At 44.2% G+C, this 19,561-nt stretch overlaps 2 protein-coding genes across 3 annotated transcripts in view; one reads left to right on the forward strand and one right to left on the reverse strand.

The window, feature by feature from the left end:
- Window positions 1-4,303: 4,303 nt before the first annotated feature.
- LOC117554075 lies at window positions 4,304-14,834 on the reverse strand. Of its 2 annotated transcripts, XM_034228310.1 has the most exons (4): window positions 14,711-14,820; window positions 7,243-7,551; window positions 5,443-7,075; window positions 4,304-5,265 (listed from the first exon to the last, which is right to left on the reverse strand). In XM_034228310.1, the coding sequence occupies exons 2-4, from the start codon at window positions 7,368-7,370 to the stop codon at window positions 4,912-4,914; spliced, it is 2,115 nt and encodes a 704-aa protein (XP_034084201.1). In that variant the 5' UTR covers window positions 7,371-7,551; window positions 14,711-14,820; the 3' UTR covers window positions 4,304-4,911. The 2 variants fall into 2 exon arrangements, with proteins under 2 accessions (XP_034084201.1, XP_034084202.1); XM_034228311.1 differs by lacking the exon at window positions 7,243-7,551 and having other exon boundaries at window positions 14,711-14,834.
- Window positions 14,492-19,561, forward strand: part of LOC117554076 (rap guanine nucleotide exchange factor 5-like) — a 31,620-nt gene continuing 26,550 nt past the window's right edge. The window contains exon 1 of the mRNA XM_034228312.1: window positions 14,492-17,746. Within this exon, the coding sequence (XP_034084203.1) occupies window positions 17,567-17,746 (180 nt within the window). The 5' untranslated portion in view covers window positions 14,492-17,566. The remainder of the gene's footprint in view (window positions 17,747-19,561) is intronic.

The following is a 19,561-nucleotide window of genomic DNA, read 5'->3' on the forward strand; positions in this document are numbered from 1 at the left end:
GATAGCTTAGATCGCTCTTTTTAATAATTTCAGCCAGAGGTAGCATATAAATATTAAAAAGCAAAGGTCCTAAGATGGAGCCTTGAGGAACCCCGCATGACATATTTATCAGGGTTGATTTGTAATTGCCTATTGAGACAAAGTTTGTTCTGTCCTTCAAGTAGGAGCTAAACCAGTTTAGAGCTGTTGCTCGCACGCAAAACAGTTGTGTGATTAAAACAATGATTTATTTGAAGATTTTCAGTCTGGCTTTAGAACACATCATAGCACAGAGACAGCTCTGGTTAAAGTCACAAATGACATTCTAATAGCCTCTGACAAGGGACTTGTCTCTATTCTTGTTTTGCTCGATCTCAGTGCTGCATTTGATACTATCGATCATAATATCTTATTGCAAATACTAGAGCACTTAGTTGGTATACAGGGAACTGCTTTAGGCTGGTTTAGGTCCTATCTATCTGAACGCTCTCAGTTTGTACGTGTCAATGATGAATCTTCCACGCAAACCAAAGTTAGCCATGGAGTGCCACAGGGCTCAGTGCTCGGACCTATTTTGTTCACATTATATATGCTTCCGTTAGGCAATATTATAAGGAATCATTCTGTACATTTTCATTGTTATGCGGATGATACTCAACTATATTTATCAATCAAGCCTGATGAAATTAATCATCTAAATAAAATTCAAGACTTAAAAACGTGGATGACCTTAAACTTTTTGATGTTAAACACGACCAAAACTGAAGTTATTGTACTTGGCCCGAAGAATCTACGAAACAAATTATCTAAAGATATACTAACTATGGATGGCATTAATTTGGCCTCCAGTGAGACTGTAAGGAATCTTGGTGTTATATTTGATCAGGATTTATCCTTTAACGCCCACATAAAATCAATTTCAAGGACCGCCTACTTCCATCTACGTAACATTGCAAAAATCAGGCATATCTTGCCTCAAAACGATGCAGAGAAACTAGTCCATGCATTTGTTACTTCAAGGCTGGATTATTGTAACTCTTTATTATCAGGGTGTACCAAGAAGTCAGTCAAGTTGCTTCAGCTGATTCAAAATGCTGCAGCTCGTGTACTAACCAGAGTTAGGAAAAGGGACCACATTACTCCTGTTCTGGCTGCCTTACACTGGCTCCCTATAGAACACAGGATAGAATTTAAAATTCTTCTTCTCGCCTACAAAGCCCTTAATGGGCAGGCGCCATCTTACCTTAAAGAACTCATTATACCCTACTGTCCTACTAGGGCATTGCGTTCCAAGAATGCAGGGTTGTTGGTTGTTCTTAGAGTCTCTAAAAGTACAATGGGAGCCAGAGCCTTTTCTTATCAAGCTCCACATTTGTGGAATCAGTTTCCAGTTTGTGTTCGGGCGGCAGACACCCTATCCGTTTTTAAGAGTGCGCTTAAGACCTTCCTTTTTGATAAAGCTTATAGTTAGGGCTGATTAGATTCAGCCCCTAGTTTTGCTGATATGCTTAGTTTGTCGGGGGACATCTTACTTCTTCCTTCTCTCTGTCTATACCTGTATACTCTCATGTTCCGATTAACCCAGCTTCCCCACATTTCTTTCTTTTTGGTGTCTATATACGCTGGGATCCGGAGTCATGGATGATCCTGCGGTCCTGTGTCCTGGATCGCGAGCCCTGGATCTTGAGTCGTGGCTGTGGTCCTGGATCATAGGCCCTGGATGGATATCCTCGTGGATTCATCTTCCTATTATACACACATGCATTTCCAAACATTTGGACTACCTATGCTGCAAATGTATTATCTTTTCAATTTACACACGGCATCTATTGCACGTCTGTCCGTCCTGGGAGAGGGATCCCTCCTCTGTTGCTCTCCCTGAGGTTTCTCCCATTTTTCCCTTTAAACTGTGGGTTTTCTTCGGAAGTTTTTCCTTGTACGATGTGAGGGTCTAAGGACAGAGGGTGTCATATTGTCATACTGATATTTTGTACAAACTGTGAAGTCCACTGAGACAAATGTAACATTTGTGATATTGGGCTATATAAATAAACATTGATTGATTGATGATTGATTGCTGAAACTCCCACCCAGTTTTCAAGACGGTCTAGCAATATGTTGTGGTCAACAGTATCAAAGGCAGCTCTGAGATCTAATAATACTAACACTGATATTCTGCCACTGTCTGTGTTCAAATGGATGTAATTTAAGACCTTAACAAGTGAAGTCTCAGTGCTGTGGTTAGGTCTAAAGCCCGACTGAAACACATAAAAACCGTCAGTTAAAAACATGAAATTACTCAACTGTTGAAAAACTGCTTTTTCAATCAATTTGCTTACAAAGGGAAGGTTTGATATTGGCCTGTAATTATTCATTATGGTTTTGTCTAGGTTATGCTTTTTTAGGAGCGGTTTAATTATTCCAGTTTTCAGGGCCTGTGGAAATACACCTGATTGAAGAGACTTGTTTACTATGTGTAGTATACAGTGGGGCAAAAAAGTATTTAGTCAGCCACCAATTGTGCAAGTTCTCCCACTTAAAAAGATGAGAGAGGCCTGTAATTTTCATCCTAGGTACACTTCAACTATGAGAGACAGAATGGGGGGAAAGAATCCAGGAAATCACATTGTAGGATTTTTAATGAATTAATTGGTAAATTCCTCGGTAAAATAAGTATTTGGTCACCTACAAACAAACAAGATTTCTGGCTCTCACAGACCTGTAACTTTTTCTTTAAGAGCCTCCTCTGTCCTCCACTTGTTAACTGTATTAATGGCACCTGTTTGAACTCGTTATCAGTATAAAAGACACCTGTCCACAACCTCAAACAGTCACACTCCAAACTCAGAAAATAAAGACTGTCGTGCCTTTTTTATTTCCTGATTATAGAAACCGAGTTTCTCTTTATATAGGCTACTGTATTTCCAAGTGAACCTGGAGATTTGTTTTTCTCCACCTGCGTTCAGCTTTTCTGCACTCAGTTGTTGCTGTTCTCACAGTCATGGCTTTTCTCCATGGAGATATTTTCTTGCCAGATACTTCCTTTATTTTAATGGGAGCGATGGTATCCATGACATTTGTTATTTTAGAATTAAAATGATCAACTAGCTAATTTACTGAGAAGTTAGCATGGGCAAGTGAGGGAGTAAAAATCTGGGCAAACATTTCCTCTGCATTTTCAGTTAAGTGACGTCTAGTGGTTACCTCTTTCTTAACAATTGTATGGACGGTAATAGAGCTCTCAAAGAAAACACAAGAATGGTCGGAGAGCGCAACATCAGTCACCACAAGCTTAGAGATCCTTTGATACAATTAAGTCCAGGGTGTGCCCCTTATTGTGAGTCAGTCCAAAATTGTCGATAACACAAAACAGTTCTTTAGCCCCTCTTTCCTCAGGGTTGTCAACATGGATATTAAAATCGCCAACAATGATTAGACGGTCAAAGCAACTCGGTAAAATCATCAAAAAAGCTTGCACAGTATTTGGGTGGTCTGTAGATGTTTAGGAAAAGAGCTCGAAAGGAGCATTTCAACTGAAGGGCCACATATTCAAAAGAAGCAAAGTTTCCATACATAGTCTGCTTGCATTGAAATAAGTCATTAAACAAAATAGCTACTCCACCCCCTTTCTTATGTAGTCTTGCCTGACTCATAGAATTAAAGTTGGGAGGAGTTGATTCTATAAGAACAGCTGTGCTATCATAAAACTGTTGTACGCTTTCAAACAGTCTGTAGTTATGTTTTAACCAGTTGTTCTATATTCTCCTTGCAGGTGCAACTATGTGGCTTGTATCCTGGATTATATGTTTAAGTCATGGATGTTTAAAGTTCATATTTGGGTCAATATCACCATACGGTGCATTTGAGACTTCCCCATTTCCAAAAAAAAAGCTGAGATTTTCCATTGAACTTCATATTCATTGTATTAAGTATATGTTATGCTGTTAGAAATGGATGTTGGTCAAGCTCCCACACTTTTTATAAATTAACAGCAAGCAGACAATGTACATGCAAACAGCACAATGAATCCACCCTGTCATCGACACATTCAAAGTAGAGTAAATACATTGTAAACACATAGTGATTATAAAATGTACATTTTCAGAAAGCAATTTAGTCCCTTTCTCAACAATATATTTTAGTTAATGGAAAAAGTATTTGGATAATAATGAAATTATGGCAAACTATTTGTTTCTCTATAAAATCTGCGAGAGTTGCACTTTATTTTCTAAATAAAATCTAACAACAAAGTTATCTGGTTAAACTTTCAAACAATACTATTTGGCCCTCATTTGTTAGAAAGGAATCACACAAAAGGTTTTGGTAACTTTGGTAAAATATTTAGTTTATTTTCATAAAACATGAAAATGACAGGGTGGACAATGACATGACAGGGTGGACCTTGGGCATGACAGGGTGGACACATTGTGAAATGTCATTGAATGGCCTCATAAATGCAATACATCTAAAGGAAATGATGTAAAAGAAAATGTCAGAGGTCCTATCCCATGTAGGGGGAAATTACCAGTTGAACAGACTGGTTTTGATCCACTCTACCTGCATGCGGCCACTGAATAAAGAACATTAATGTGGCCTTCTTGTGTTAAATTCTGTACATCATTCTGCACAGTGAAAGTCAAACATTCAACTGTAGAACAAGAAAAAAACAATTTTTAAGTGGAGAACAGTTGATTTAAAAAAGAAAAAAAAGCATGTTACAGAGAGATCAATTAGACGCGTCTCCAAAACAGTCTCTCCCTTTCTGCAGAGACATGGCTCATTTCTGTAGTTGCTCTTCCACATACTTCCAAGCAGACGCTTCAATTTGTACTGAGCGCTTGTTCAGAGCCTGTGGTTCTGGTATTAGGCAAAGTATTTGCCAGTCATAGTACCAACATATGTCCTCCCGGGGACTTGGCCAATGGAACTTGTTTATGCCATTGCGGTGCATACACTTAACTTCACACTGTGCCCTTCTGCATCCATGATGAAACCTGGGTATGCTTCATTGTCGTAATTAACGACGCACCACTCTCCAATGTGCTTCACCTCAATCATTGCTGGTCTCCTAGGGTTATCTGGTGCCTTTCCACTTGCTGGGGACTCATCAGATGAAACAGGAACATCAGCTAGAGTGACCTCTTGAAGGTTAAAGCAGGGGCAGTCCAAAACACCTTCCTCCCTTTTACACAGGCATGAAATGTCTCGGTATTTCATCTGGCCGGGTGTCAGACTGATAGCTTGGTGGATTCTTAGAGTGCCTTTTACCGCAGCTATTGCAGGTACCTATAGTGAGAGGGGGGGAGGGAATCAAACATTAATACACTTTATTTAACCACAACACATGAAAGGATCAGATTTGACAAAGGTAGTCTGTAATCTGGACGGGAGAGGGGGGACAGGGACCTGAAACCGAGGGAGAAGGACTATGGGGTGAATTGGATAACGGACTATAGCTTTTACCTGAGCCTTTGATTCAATATCCCTCTCTGGGACGAAGAACAACTCAACAGATGTGTCCAGGCTTTTCAGCTTGTCATACAAGCTCTGGGCATCAGGGATGTCTCCTCCATGGGCCATAATTCGGTCTGCTGACCTCTTGAGGGCCCCACCAACACCGTCTGGTGCCCCCTTCCCATGACTAGCCTCAAAGAAATTCCACGTTATTTCTTTGAAGCCATACTTGTAGGGTTCAGTTGAGAGGTAGAAGAAATTTCCCTTTTGTCGATACTGTGTTGCAGGCCCGTCGCTGAAAAAATGAAGTATGCTGACTTGAGGGTGTCGTTCTCTCACTACCTTCAGAATTGGATCAAGGTGGGCCCAGATGGCCACAGGGTCGTGTCTTCTGGAGGGTGATATGGAGCAGAAAGTGTGCGGCGCTTGTCCACCAGCGGTGTAGAGCACTCCAGTGTGCAGATTGGCCTGCTGGTGTGAGCCTCCAAAATGCACAGATTGTATTTCTTGGCTGTACTTGCACGAGTAATTTTCGCTAAAATCTATATGCAAAAGGGACTCGTTGTGCTTCAGGCTCCTCCTGAGCTCCCTGTAGGCATTAAACTGCCATTTAATGTTGAAGACATGGCGTTTAAAATGGAGAAGCCTCTCCTGGAAATCTGTGTTAAGGTCGTGCTGCGTTGTTGTTATCTCCCTTTTCACTGTGATTGTTGACACCTTCTCATCCTTCGTGATCTTCTCTGTCATCCACTGAGATAAACGAATGTTCTCTTCCCCAGGAATTTTCAGCATCGGGTGACAAGTTAGGAGGCATTCACTGCACTCACCGTAAGCACAGACCTTGGCTTTCGGGTCGCACATGGTTGCTTCAGACATTTCCTCAATGTTTCTTGAGGACAGCAACCCTTGGCTCTGCAAGGCATTGGCCATGAATTGCAAGTTCTCATGTTTTTTGCAGAGACATGTGTCACGGTCAGAGGAAGAGGGGGTTACCACCCAAAAGGGTCTGAGACGGCAAAAGGATGTGTATGACACCTGGCCAATGTGCTCAGAGAGAAACTTCCTATGCAAGTTCTTCCTTGTATCGGTAAGCAACCTCCTCTGCATCTTTTTCTTCAGCAGTGTGACTGTTTGTTTGCGGCCGGTCGTCATTCGACTAACATCATCTCGTAGAAAAAACGATGTAACGTTCTTCCTCAACTCATTTCGACTGACGCACCTCCTCCCATGGTTGGTAAGATCCACAGGATACTTTGCTCTCTTGTTAGAGTAGCCAAAAGCAGTCTGTGCATGCTTTTGGAGCTTGTACTTCTTCTGAATGTTTCCACTGATCACTTTTGCTATCAACTGCTTATCTCTGTTTGGTTTTGCATTTTCATATTTTCTTTTAATATCTTCAATCAGGGATGTATGGAAAATAAGAGCTCTTTTGATGGGTGAATTCACTTTGTTACGTCCCAACAAATCATTGACTTTTGAACGTGGTGATTTAGACAAACTTCCTTTCTTGGACCTATGGAGCCTCTTCTTATATTTCTCAGTTTTAGTTTTCTCTTTTGCGAGCTGTGCCTCCAATATTTCAATCTGATCTTTCAGTTTCCTCTTCGACCTTCTTCGAGCACTTGCCCCTAGACGCTGTTGCCTGAAACACAAAATATTTGTATATTATTATATATGGATTTTTAGTAAGATTTTAATGAGTTAGTTTATCAATATGTTGTTTTATGGGGACATAAATAGTTGATAATTGTCCTTCAAATACATCTAAACTTTCTAATAAGTCATCAGCTAAACTTCCAATGATCTAACCTGGAAATCCCTGGCTCAGGCTGATTCTCAGGAGTTGCAGGGGAGTCTGGTGGTCTGGTGGTGTCTCTGACTGTAGCAAAGCACTGGCCCTGTCTCTGGCTCTGTCTCGACTTTTTGCCTCTCTCCATTTCTTTCTTTTTGCCCTCTTCGCTCTCTCACTAAGCTCATTGACACCCTTCTTCGTTCCAGTCTCTCTGTCTTTTTTCCATTTGTCCCTCTCTTTCTCAAGGTACTTTCTTCTTCTGTCCGGGTCAGCATCACGACGTTCCCGATATCTCCTCGCTATCTCATCTCCTTTTGAGCTCATTCCTTGAAAAAGACAATTCAAAATGTTCCCTTACACACTTTAATTGGCGGTCCAGGTAAACTCGACTTGCTTTATCAAACTAGGCTTGCTGATACCGAAATTGCCAAAAAAAGTCCATATTGTCCACTCCTACTATGTATAGCATGGACTGTTATAAAATGTGTGTAATAGCTATTATAATATTACACACATGTATTAGCATGTGGCATAAACTATGTGCATGTCCTTCCTATCACGAACCATGTCCACCCTGTCATGGAAGGCTTGCTGACAGGGTGGACAATGACAGGGTGGACATTTTTGGCTAATATTAGCATTTAATGAGCACATGGTGGACCTTCAGCTAGCAACAGGATTCAGTTAGCAAGGTGACTGTGTACTGTTTAACAAATATAGTTCGAATTTCTGAAATGTTTTTATATTAATTGAAATGTAACTATGACAGAGTGGACATGTTAAGCTTGACAACATCCAACTACACACATAATATTATTAAAATCACGAAATATAAGTGTACATACTTACTCTGCAACTAGCCAATGTCTCAGCCTCCACTGAAGAAAGACAAAATGGTGGTAGTGATGTCACTGAAAACTATAGGTTACTTACGTAACCCCAGTTCTCAGAGTAACATGAAGTGAGATGTCTCACTATGGGATGCGCCTCATCGCGGAGCAAACAGAAGCATCAATCTCATTACGCCAATCCTGATTGGCTGGAGATCTTGACGTCAGCGTCAGGGAAATCACCCCCTATAAGTAGCTTGCGCCACAACGCATGCGCCATTCAAAATAAGCACCTCTTCTCGCTTCACCATAGCAAGGAGGGCCGTCTGGTGAGACATCTCACTTCATGTTACTCTGAGAACTGGGGTTACGTAAGTAACCTATAGTTCTCATTCATAACACTCCGTTCGATGTCTCACTATGGGAAATTGTAGTTCCCGTATTGCCAGACGAGCTTATCTCGAAAATCACCAAACCAACCAGAACTTAACAGGTAGAGCTCTGACTCAACCAGGTGCCCAGCACTGCTTGAGTCACACTGGGAGCAGAACGTCCAGCCTGTTAGGAGGCAGACAAAAGTGAGCGGCGAGGACCAGCTCGCCGCTGCACCAATGTCTTTGATGGGAGACATCCTGGACAGAGTCCAGAATGCAGCCAGACTCTGAGTCGAAAGAGCTCGCGGACCCGAGGGTGCCTGCGAACTCTGACTCGTATGAGCCCCAAAGCAATTGCTTCCACAGATCAGTGGGAGAGCCGTTGCTTAGTAACAGGCTTGCCCTTATAAGGGTTAGCCCAGGACACAAGGGGTTGGTCATTATGACAAAGCACCCTTGATCTGTCCCTGTACGTGCGTGAAGCACGGGCTGGACACGGCAAATCCGGCCGCTGTTCCCCAGAGGAATACAGTGGCGGGGAGGATGCCTTAATGTCAAATGTGGTACCCGAACCGACCGCCTTAAGATAAAGGCAGGGTCAGGCTTCAACCACACTCTGTTTGCCCTGGGGCAAACTGAGTGCATGAAAACTGTACAGATAGTGCATGAGTGCCACTGGCTCGCTTGGCAGCTGCCAGGGTCAGCGTCATGTCACACTCTATTTAGATTGTACCACTCACGGGCCAGGCCCATAGAGCCAAGCGCTCTGGGTGTGGGTGAAAGATCGCCCCCCCCGCTTGGGACAGTATGTCCCTGCGTAGTGGGAGCTGCCATGGCTGCCCGCACAGCAGCTGATATATCTCCGCTAGCCAGTACATAGCTGGCCAGTGCGGAGCTATCAGGATAAGTGTGTGGCGTTGCTCTCTCACTCTGGCCAGAGTTGGGGGTATCAGAGCCAGGGGTGGGAACGCGTACAGAAGGCCCGGGGGCCAATTGTGCGCGAGTGCATCCACGCCTAACGGTGCATTTAGATCGCGCATCGAAAAGAACAGCTGACACTGAGCGTTGTCTTTCGATGCGAACAGATCCACCGCGGCTCTGCCGTAACGCACCCACAGCTGGCTCACAATCCTTGGATGTAGAGTCCAGTCTGCATAAAGTGGTATACCTCTGGACAGTAGATCTGCCCCGAGGTTCCTCACTCCCGGTACGTGCGTCGCTCTCAGAGAGAGGAGACGCCTACCGCTCCATAGGATAAGTTTGCGCGCCAGTGTGTGTAACTGGAGAGAACGCAAACCCCCATGGCGGTTAATATACGATATTGTGGTCGTATTATCTGTCCTCACGAGGACGTGATGTCCCCTGAGGAAAGGCAGAAAGCGTTTTAGGGTGAGAAACACCGCTAAAAGCTCCAGGTAATTTATCCAGAGACCCCTCACCGGGCGACCTTCATAAATACCTCCCCAACCTGTCAGACATGCGTCCGTGGTGACCACTTTCCGTGAAAGGACAGCACCCATAGGCACACCTCGTACTAGAAAAGTCGGGTGCAGCCAGTGGCGCAGTGCCATTACGCATTTCACAGTAACCATCACACTCCGCGCGCCATGGCGCGCGGAGTTTAGTTTTAGGGCGGCCACCCAGCGCTGAAACTCCCTCATGTGTAAGCGTCCCAGTCGTACGACCAGGATGGCTGACGCCATGAGCCCCAGCAATCGCAGGCATGATCTGAAGAGAACATGTTTGCGCAGCTGGAAAAGAGCGAGACAAGCTCTGAAAGCTTTCACTCTATCCGCTGACAAGCGAGCTGAAAAGGGCACCGAGTTCAGGTGTAAACCCAGGAAGAGTATAGTCTGCGCGGGGCACAACATGCTCTTCTCTGTGTTTATTATGAAACCCAGGTTGAGCAGGTGCTTTACGAGGACATTCGTCTGCGTAACAGCCTCCTGCTCCGACTGTGCGAGAAGCAGCCAGTCGTCCAGGTAGGTCGCCAGGCGAATACCCTGTTGTCTTAACAGGGATATCGCGGCTTCCGTACATCGTACAAACACCCTTGGACTGAGAGACAGACCGAAGGGGAGTACTCTGTATTCATAACAGATCCCCTGAAATGCGAATCTCAGATATTTCCTGTGTGGGTAATATACTGGGATGTGAAAATACGCATCTTTCAGGTCGACTGATGTGAACCAGTCGTCTTGTCGCACGAGCCGCAGAAGAGATGTGTGAGTGAGCATTCTGAACTTATATCTTCTTAGATATTTGTTCAGAGCCCTCAAATCAAGTATTGGCCGAATTCCGTTCCCTCCCCGTTTGGGAACGAGGAAGTACTTAGAATAGAAGCCGCCCTGACTCTGCTCGGCGGGTACAATAGATATAGCCCTCTTTTCTAGGAGAGAGAGAATCTCTTTCTCCAGAATATGGGCTGACTCTCCTCGGGCCTGCGAATGCAGAATGCCCGAGAAGCGAGGGGGGGTGACAGCGAATTGGAGTCTGTAGCCCCGTGTTACTGTCTTGAAAACCCAAGCAGATGATGTGAGCATCTTCCACTGCATGCTCCTTAGAGCCAGTGGAGATGTCACATCTCTTCCCCTCTGAGTCTCTATTTGTTGTGTTATGGGGCCCTCTAGTGTCTGAACACAGTGGTGCCCCCTTTCGACAATCCCCACCGACACTGCGCATGCGCATGACGGTGGTGCCTTAACAACCCCAGCCGGCACTGCGTATGCGCGTGGCGGTGGTGCTTTTAAAAACCCCAGCCGGCACTGCGCATGCGCGTGACGGTGGTGCCTTCACAGACCCGCCTGTAATCCGCCTTTTGAGAGATGCCGTAGCTGCTCTCAGAAGGGGAACAGTTGACGGGCTGTTTATTGTTTTTCTTTTCATTTTTCCGAGCTGCGCCCTTGGCTCGAAGCCTGGATGCGACAGCGAAAAATGATTTGTGACAGAAAAATCAATAAGTGTGTGACATGTGTTTATGCGGACTTGAGGATGGTGTTGAGGCATCTCTCGAGGCGGCGGGAACACATTTAGAGCTGGGGAACCGTAGACTTCCAGCTCTGTCACAGAGGGGAGAAGGAGGGGCTGTCGCGCCGCTTGCTTCTTCTTCCTCGACTGCTGGCCGAAATTCTGGGTTGGCTGAGCCTGGGCTGCAGCCGGAACCGGAGATTTTCTAGGCCAGCTCGCCCTCGTCCCCTGCCTGGGCTGGGGACTCGGGGCGGACTGCGACCTCTGCGCTTTCGGTATTTTTAACCGAGCAGGGTTCGCAGCTTGGACGAAGGGCTGCCGCTGCGAAGGCAGCGGCTGGGCCCTTCGAGGGAGGCAGAGGTGGAGGGCCTCGTCCTCCTTCTTTTTCGACTCGCATCTGCTTTGCATGGAGGCAAGAGCGGAGCCGAAAATCCCCTCGGGAACGATGGGCATGTCAAGCACATCCTCCTTTTCCCGGTCTGGGAGATTGGTGAGGTTGAGCCATCTAGCTCTTTCCTGCACCACCATGATCCCCATTGTTTTGCCCGTGGCCTGGACGGCGCAGCGTTGGACACGGAGACAAATGTCTGTGACCGCGGCCAACTCGTCCAGAACGGCCGGTCCAGGATTACTCGACATATCCTCACAGAGCTCCGCTTGGTATGCGGTTAGCAGTGAGGAAACGTTCAGAGCCCTGGCGGACAACGCTGCTGCTCTGTAGGACCGTTCCGTCATGGTTGACTGGAAACGATCCACCTTCGCTGGCAGCGTTGGGTTCCTGCCTGGTGACGGGCCCATCCTCGGTAGGAGGTGGGTTGCCACCAGCAGTTCCATCGGCGGTATGCGGAGCAGGCCGAGCCTCTCCATACCGTCGCAGTCTAGGGAGGAGGCACCCTGGATTGGGGCCTTGTTGGTAAAGGGTCGGTCCCTCCACGAGACCGACACCTCATCCAACATCTCCGGGAAGACCGGGAGGAGTTGCCTCCTTGTCCTCGTTGCTTGGGGAGAATGTTTCCCCTCGTAACGGGACCTGGCGGTCTCCTTGGCCCTTTCGGGCCACGGGATGTCTAGCCTGGACGCAGTGCGCTGACACGCGGCCTGCAGGTCACTGCTCAGACAGGGCGAAGCTGGTGTGCTATCGCCCGGGAGAGCAGCCATCGCTCCCGGCTTTGCCGTTTGAGCCGATGACATGAAGATATATTCTTCTTGCTCATCCGAATCAGACAGGAGGGACTCAGAGGCGTCCTCTTTGTCCCCCATGTAGTCTAATTCCAGGACATTCCCCGCGGGTGAGACCATGGTGAGGTCTCGCCGGGAGCTCCCGCCTGGTGAAGCGTGGGGCTCCGTTCCCGCGTCTCTTGCCGCCACCGGGTCCCGGCCCGACACGGCGTGGGATCCCGGTTCCGCAGCTGCCGCTGTTAGTGAGCCCCAGACCGACATAGTGAGGGGCTCAGTCTCTGCAGCAGACGCCCCCGTGTCTTGATTGCCAAACGGCGAATCAGTGGACATGAGGGAGTCCTGTTCCAACAAGCTAGCTTGTTGTGCTAGCCGTCGGTGGAGGCTCTTTCGGATGAAAAGGGCGCAATGCCCGCACGACCCGGGGTTGTCGTTAGCCTCCTGGGCGTGTTTCAGCCCGAGCAGACCTGGTGTGAGTTTGTGCCTGCTATCTTCAACCCGCAGCCGCATGACCGAGCCTTCGAGTCCCTGACTCCTCTGGTGTGAGGGGGAGAGGCGTCCATCTTGTTCGCCTCGTGGCGTGGAGAGGACCCGCTCGTAACAGGTACGTCGTTGAGAGAAAAAGTGTTACCAACCCGTCCTTAATCCGGAGAAAAAGGGGACGGTGTGGGTCCTTTGTTCTCAAAGAATATTGACTGGTGTGTCAATATACTTCTAATCCTTTTCTCCTCCGTGAGAGAGAAAAAGAAAAGCGTCCTCGCTACCGTGGTGTCGGTAGTAAGGGGAAGCTAGCTAGCAACGGGTGCGTAGCTAGCTTGAGAAAAATCAAAACCTTACCTTACTTTCCGGGGAAAGAACGGCGAGGTCGATTTTAATAACTGGCGTTAGTATTACCGTCTTCTTGCGAAGCAGAAGGAGTAGCCGGCGAGCGCCCGTCGACCGAAATGGTTATATTTGGGTTCAGTCTGTGGACCGTTAAGCTTGTCCGGCTACTATAGAGATGTGCTCTGAAGCGAGAAGAGGTGTTTGAATGGCGCATGCGTTGTGGCGCAAGCTACTTATAGGGGGTGATTTCCCTGACGCTGACGTCAAGATCTCCAGCCAATCAGGATTGGCGTAATGAGATTGATGCTTCTGTTTGCTCCGCGATGAGGCGCATCCCATAGTGAGACATCGAACGGAGTGTTATGAATGAGAACATCAGATGTTTTTCTATGGGGCAGTTTCCCCATAATGACAGGGTGGACAGGAAATGTCAAGGACACATGCAAAATGTTCAATATTATTATGAAAATAGAATATACATGATCAAAATGACTTGTTTTATCAAATAACTCGTTGTGGACAATAAAACCATATTTTTATTTTTTTTATTTAGTATCATTTAACCATGTATTACACACACTGTAGTTAGCAGAGCAGTGCGTGGGACATGCCAAAATCACGTACATCCAATTAAAAAATACGGTATAAAAGGAAGGAAACACATTTCAAGAGACTTATCATTGTACTGATATGTGTGTCAATGTTTGGCCATTTATAATAAGACCTCAGAGTTTCATTATTCTGCTACATTTTCATGATAACTTTCGTGATTCTGATGGGGACACCAAAGTTACTTTATAGTGATATTGACCCATTGGTTTAATATTAGTTTACTTTTCATTAATGAAGTATGACGCTGCGCTGTCAGTAGGCTACACTTGTCCCTGTTTGTGATTGGTCAAATGTAGCTAACCCCGCCCCTTTCACGTGAACGCGCTCTCAGCTGGAGAGAGAAACCCTGGCTTGATTTACCGAGTTGATAACCAGCGTCGTTGGACCGCTTTCTCGTTTGTTAGGGTTAGTTAAGATAACTCAAACATATCCAGGGTCTGTTGAACTGGCTTCGTAGTACAGGGCACAGGTGGCTGCATAGCATCGTTAATGAGAAAGACACAAACATTATACATTAGGCTATATTTTTATTTTACCAGGATGCAGCGTCAATGTCCAGGTGTGACGCATGCTACCACTGTCTGCTACTCTCTGCTAATGCTAACGCTAGCTTAGCATGGTTCTAATGAACTTACTAGTCAACTAGGCCTACATCAGTCACAGGGACAGGGATAACGATTTTCTCAAAAGCCAAGACTTACCAATTTTTTGCGTTCATATAACCGTCATTGTTCTTCATGGATCCTTGTTGGAAACGATAATCCGGCTGTTAAACAGTTAGGAGTATAATGTGTTTACCTGAGTGTCAAAGACGATAACCGGAAGTGACATTCGTTTTGATTTTTTTAAAATAATCGTTTGTAAACAAAGAAAACAATTTATGTTAAGTCTATGGTTGGCACAAGATGCATTGATGATACTGAGGTGATACATTTCCAAATGCATCAACAATTTACTGTTATGTAGATTTTGAATATACAAATATTCAGTGAATGGCAGAACATTACACCACGTGAAATAGGATAATTTGTTGGAATGCTAGTTTTTAGACTGCTTTAGTTTAATGCAGGCTATTCTGTCAATAAATGCATGTCCTTGCCTCATATAAAAATAGTCTAAATATATAGGAACCAGGTTAAAACCATATTGTATTTATTGTGTTGTAGATGAAATGTTCCTGATTTAAATTGGATAAGGAATTTGAATAATCTAAAAATGGCAGTTAGTGTGTTGTTGTGACTTTTTATAGTGCGTCTTCTTAAAGTAGGGATTATTAGTTACCTATAACTTTAAAAACACAGATGTTCCTGTAGGAGACAGCATGCTTTTATGTTTTAATACTCATGTGGTCCCTACAAATTAACTTCCAAGTCTGAAAGGAAGCTCATGTATCACTTTTCTGTTTTTGCCTAATTTAATTTGTGCTTTAGTAATGTATAAATCCAGAAAACAAGGATTCTAGTCATAATTCATACACATGTGGTGATTTCATTGTTTCTGGTGTTGAGTAACTTCTTTCATTTTTTGAGATTGTGCAGTTGTTTAATATATGTACGTGTCTGGGTGTTATTTTGTAAAGTGTGTACTGCAACAGGCTCAGTAGAGTTTCATCAGTGTTTCCCTCTATTGCCGTGCCACAGGCCTACAGTAACCATGTACCTCCCCATGGAAGTCCCTGGTTAAAGACGGCTGTGTTTGAGCGAGCTTGCTAAAAAGTCTGACTGTAGGCATTCTCACTTTGCAATTCATTTACTTGAGAAACTGGGTCAGTGGTAGCACATTAAAGCTAGAGTTGTCTTCCTGGCGTTGTCTCACTAAGGAACAGAGAAGGAAAGAAGATTGTTTTTTAGAAATTCAAGGCCAACAATTTCCTTTGCATAGTGAAAAGGTATAGAATATCCTTCTGCCTGTATACAGTAAGATATAGGACAGTGGCTAGGTCTACAAGCTACAAATGTTACAAAAGACAATGATGTGGTAAAATGAATTTCATTTCTCAATGAAGTCAGTTTTGTATAACCAATAAGCTGAGGATTATTCTAAGCCTATTTTATTAGGCTGTTGAAGTAGCAAAGGATGAAGAGGCTTTATCAGTGCATTTTGAATATAGAGACCCCAGCTGTAATGAATAATTGCCAAAAAAGAATTTAGGGATTTTATTATTTAACTGAAATTATGAATGCAAATAGTGCATATGAGGGCAATGGGCATTTTCCCAATCAGATAAGAGCAAAGTAGAATTATGGGTCTTAACCTCACATGAAAAAGACGCACCACCTAGAGATGTGGGACCTTTTCTCATTCTGCAGTTTGCTGTGTCAGCAGTTTAGACCAGCAGCACAATTGAAAGGCTTTAGAAGGACCCAGTCAAGCATCACACTGCTGTGCTGACAGAGGGGAAAAGATATAACGCTAACAGATAAAGTCTTCATAGGAAGGATTAATGTCCTTGCTTTACCTTCATCAATATGTGTAGGATCACGCTGGTGACAATCTTCATTTAATTAGCAAGTGTCTGACAAGTCGGTGATCTTTAATAAGAAGAGACGCTTTGTGCACAACGCAGATTAGATACAACAGTAAGGGGACAGCTCAACAAAGCTTTACTATAGCATCACTAGGAATAAAATAAAAACTCCATTGGTACCTTACCTTCAAGGCTAAATGTAGCTGTGTTATTCTGCTGAAATAGAGTTTCAATGAATTGGTTAGTTGATCAGCTAAAGGAAACAGCAGCTATTTGATTAGGGAATTAATCAATTTTTTAACATCAAGAATAATTTGGTTCCACCTTTTTAAATGTGACATTTAACTGTGGTGGGTTGACCTAATTAATAAATTAGTCTGGGTTCGTATTTCTGGAAGATATAAGCAGTGTAATACAATTGTTGTATTCGGGATTGTTAGAAACGTTATTTTGATCTCTCTGTTTGTACACACAAACTGAAAGATTGACATTAAAGTTGACTTTGACATGCCTTGATATTTGGGAGCCTTTAATGGACACTTTTTCTGACATTTTAAAGACTGAAAACAGAACAGTAATGTATTGTTTTAGTGCTTGTGCCTGAGTGACCTAAAACCTCCTCACACGTCATACGTCTCCACCCTAACAAGTGTTTGACCTTCCAATGTAATGTCCCTCCCTGCCCAATCCTGAATCTACACTCTCCCCTTTGCTTTCGTGAGATTGTGAAACTTCCTTTTTTGGGCAGTCCAGCTCACCAGATGTTTCCTGAGTCCACTGTGTTCATAACTCACTCCCCTCCCCAGCAGTGAAAAACAAGGGAAGGACAGAGAGAGGGGATCTGTCATTTAGTGAAGCCAAGCACAGAGAGATACCTGGATACCTTTTCTGCGTGTGCCTCTCAGCTACAGCGACCGGGATTGACTTTGGCTGCAATGACATTAGAACTCACCTGGACAGCATACACAGAAACATAAATACACACATTTTTTGGCTCTACACTCTACTATTTTTCAGAGTAGTTAGAGCTCAGAGACAGGAGCCCTACTGTTTTTTTCTCTGGTGTGCAGCCTGTAGTAGGTCGCCGGCGATGTCGTGGGACTGTGGCCTGAAGTACATGTTCTCCGCATCCCCTGCACTGCAGCCGGGGAGCATGTGTATCCTGCATGATAAGGAGGATCTGTCCCGACTGGAGATGGTCCAGAGACTGGCCAAGGATGGCTGCCGCTTCCTGCAGAACCACAGCAAGGGCCCGGAGAGGACAAGTGAGGTGAGATACACAACAATCCTGCTGCATTCAGAATGTACCTTTCTCATGTATAGCTATCTTTGGCTTTGTTACCGTGAGAAAAATCTGACAAACTGCTTATCTTCTTAGTCCTCTTCATGTCATTATTAACACTGAATTAGCATGCTTCATCCTTAAATATTCCGTGACATCATCCCTTTTTTACTTAGTGTGGTGTTTATGCTGCTGTTCTGTGAGCATCCCATTCCCAAGCATTGTTTCTCACACTCCCTGCAGTGTTCCATCCATCAAACCACTTTTAATTTGTTGTCTGTTTTTATTGGCCTCCATACATTCCTATAGTGTCTCTGCTTTCTCTGAAGATGTATGTTGTCATTAAGATTCTCTCCAGACTACAAAAATCCTTTATTCAAATGAATATACCAAAAAAAAGTCTACTGCAGACTACTGCAATAAACTGTATATAGAATACTTCATTACAGAATATTGCATAGTAGATTGTGTTCATATGCATACAATTGACTTACCAGATGCACTGTATCCATTCAATTCAACATTGGCTTGGCCTTTCACAGTTGCACTGTCATTACAGACACTTTACATACTTTCAGAGTGCAATTTGTCTCTATCAGTATGGCAGCATCCTTGAAAACGTAAGTTCAGGTACTGAATGTTCAGTTCAGCCTGCACAGTTTAAAAAAACATTACATCACCTGCCAGTTGGCTGCCTAGGACACTTGTGATTGGCTGACCTCAGGGTGGGCTCAGCTTCTCCCTTCCTGCCAGCTGTGTCTGTGTGCTGAACTGAGCAACAATGGCAGGAAAAGTTGACGCAAGTTGCCAGACCACCATGCCAAGACATTGTGTGGATTTAGGGTGGATTCCAGTACATTGGGTCTCTGACCTTTCCACAAGGCTAGATCTTCTTATCAATGTTCTTATTGCATATAGCAACCTTTTGTTTAGACTTATAGTAGACACTGCCAATCTGCATATGATCAAATGCTAGTGCTACATAATGCAACAATCTGATTTACCTTTTTTGTTTTAGAAACATGTATTGTGCCAAGTTTTTCATACTGTGAATACAAAGCAGTACACCAATGACATGTATGAGTCACTTATGTAATGTTAGTGGTAATGGCCAGATAAGCTGACTTTTAATACTTGACATCAAATAGAAATATTTAGATGATGTGAGAGTATATCCTGGTGTTTCTAGATTATAAAATGGTTTAAAGTAATCCAATGATGCTACAATGCATGTGACTCATATAAATATCTAAACCCAGACCTTAAAGAGCTTAGAAGTCAGTTAATCCCAGCTGGTGGAAAGAGGGATGCTTAATATACGGTAGACTGCACAACTGTTAAAATGTGTGAGAGATTCTGGGCGCAGGAACATCATGATTGTTACGCTATGTCCTTAAATATGAAAAAAGAACATGAACATTCATTATTAATTTTGCTGCAAAATCCCGTTGGGTTTAAATGTTAAAGATACCAGTTTTGACTTTAGGAATCACTTGTTCTTTTCTCATATTAAATTACCACTGTATTCAATTATTCAGGGGTAGTTACTGGAGTTGTGCGTGATCATCTGTTGCGCATTTTTCTTACACCCAACTAGTGCTGCATACCTGGACTCACATTCAGGTTCAGGTCCGGACTCAAGTCCAGAGGTTCAGGTTCAGGTCCGGATTTATAAGTCCGGACCTGAACCCATGGCTTGTGTCAAGTTGTGTGAGTAACTAAAACTTATTGTGAGCTAATTATCAATTGAAAATGAACTCATAATCAACTCAAATTCAAACTCATCAGGTTTATTGTGCTCCC

The sequence above is a fragment of the Gymnodraco acuticeps genome, unplaced genomic scaffold (genome assembly GCF_902827175.1).
Source record: "Gymnodraco acuticeps unplaced genomic scaffold, fGymAcu1.1, whole genome shotgun sequence".
In the NCBI taxonomy this organism is placed as follows: Eukaryota; Metazoa; Chordata; class Actinopteri; order Perciformes; family Bathydraconidae; genus Gymnodraco; species Gymnodraco acuticeps.

Coding starts and splice junctions, on each gene's coding strand:
- LOC117554075 (XM_034228310.1), bottom strand. CDS start 7,370: ATGGAGAGAGGCAAAAAGTCGAGACAGAGCCAGAGACAGGGCCAGTGC. Junction 7,076..7,242: donor CCTGAGCCAGGGATTTCCAG/GTTAGATCATTG, acceptor TTTGTGTTTCAG/GCAACAGCGTCTAGGGGCAA. Junction 5,266..5,442: donor ATATTGAATCAAAGGCTCAG/GTAAAAGCTATA, acceptor CTCTCACTATAG/GTACCTGCAATAGCTGCGGT.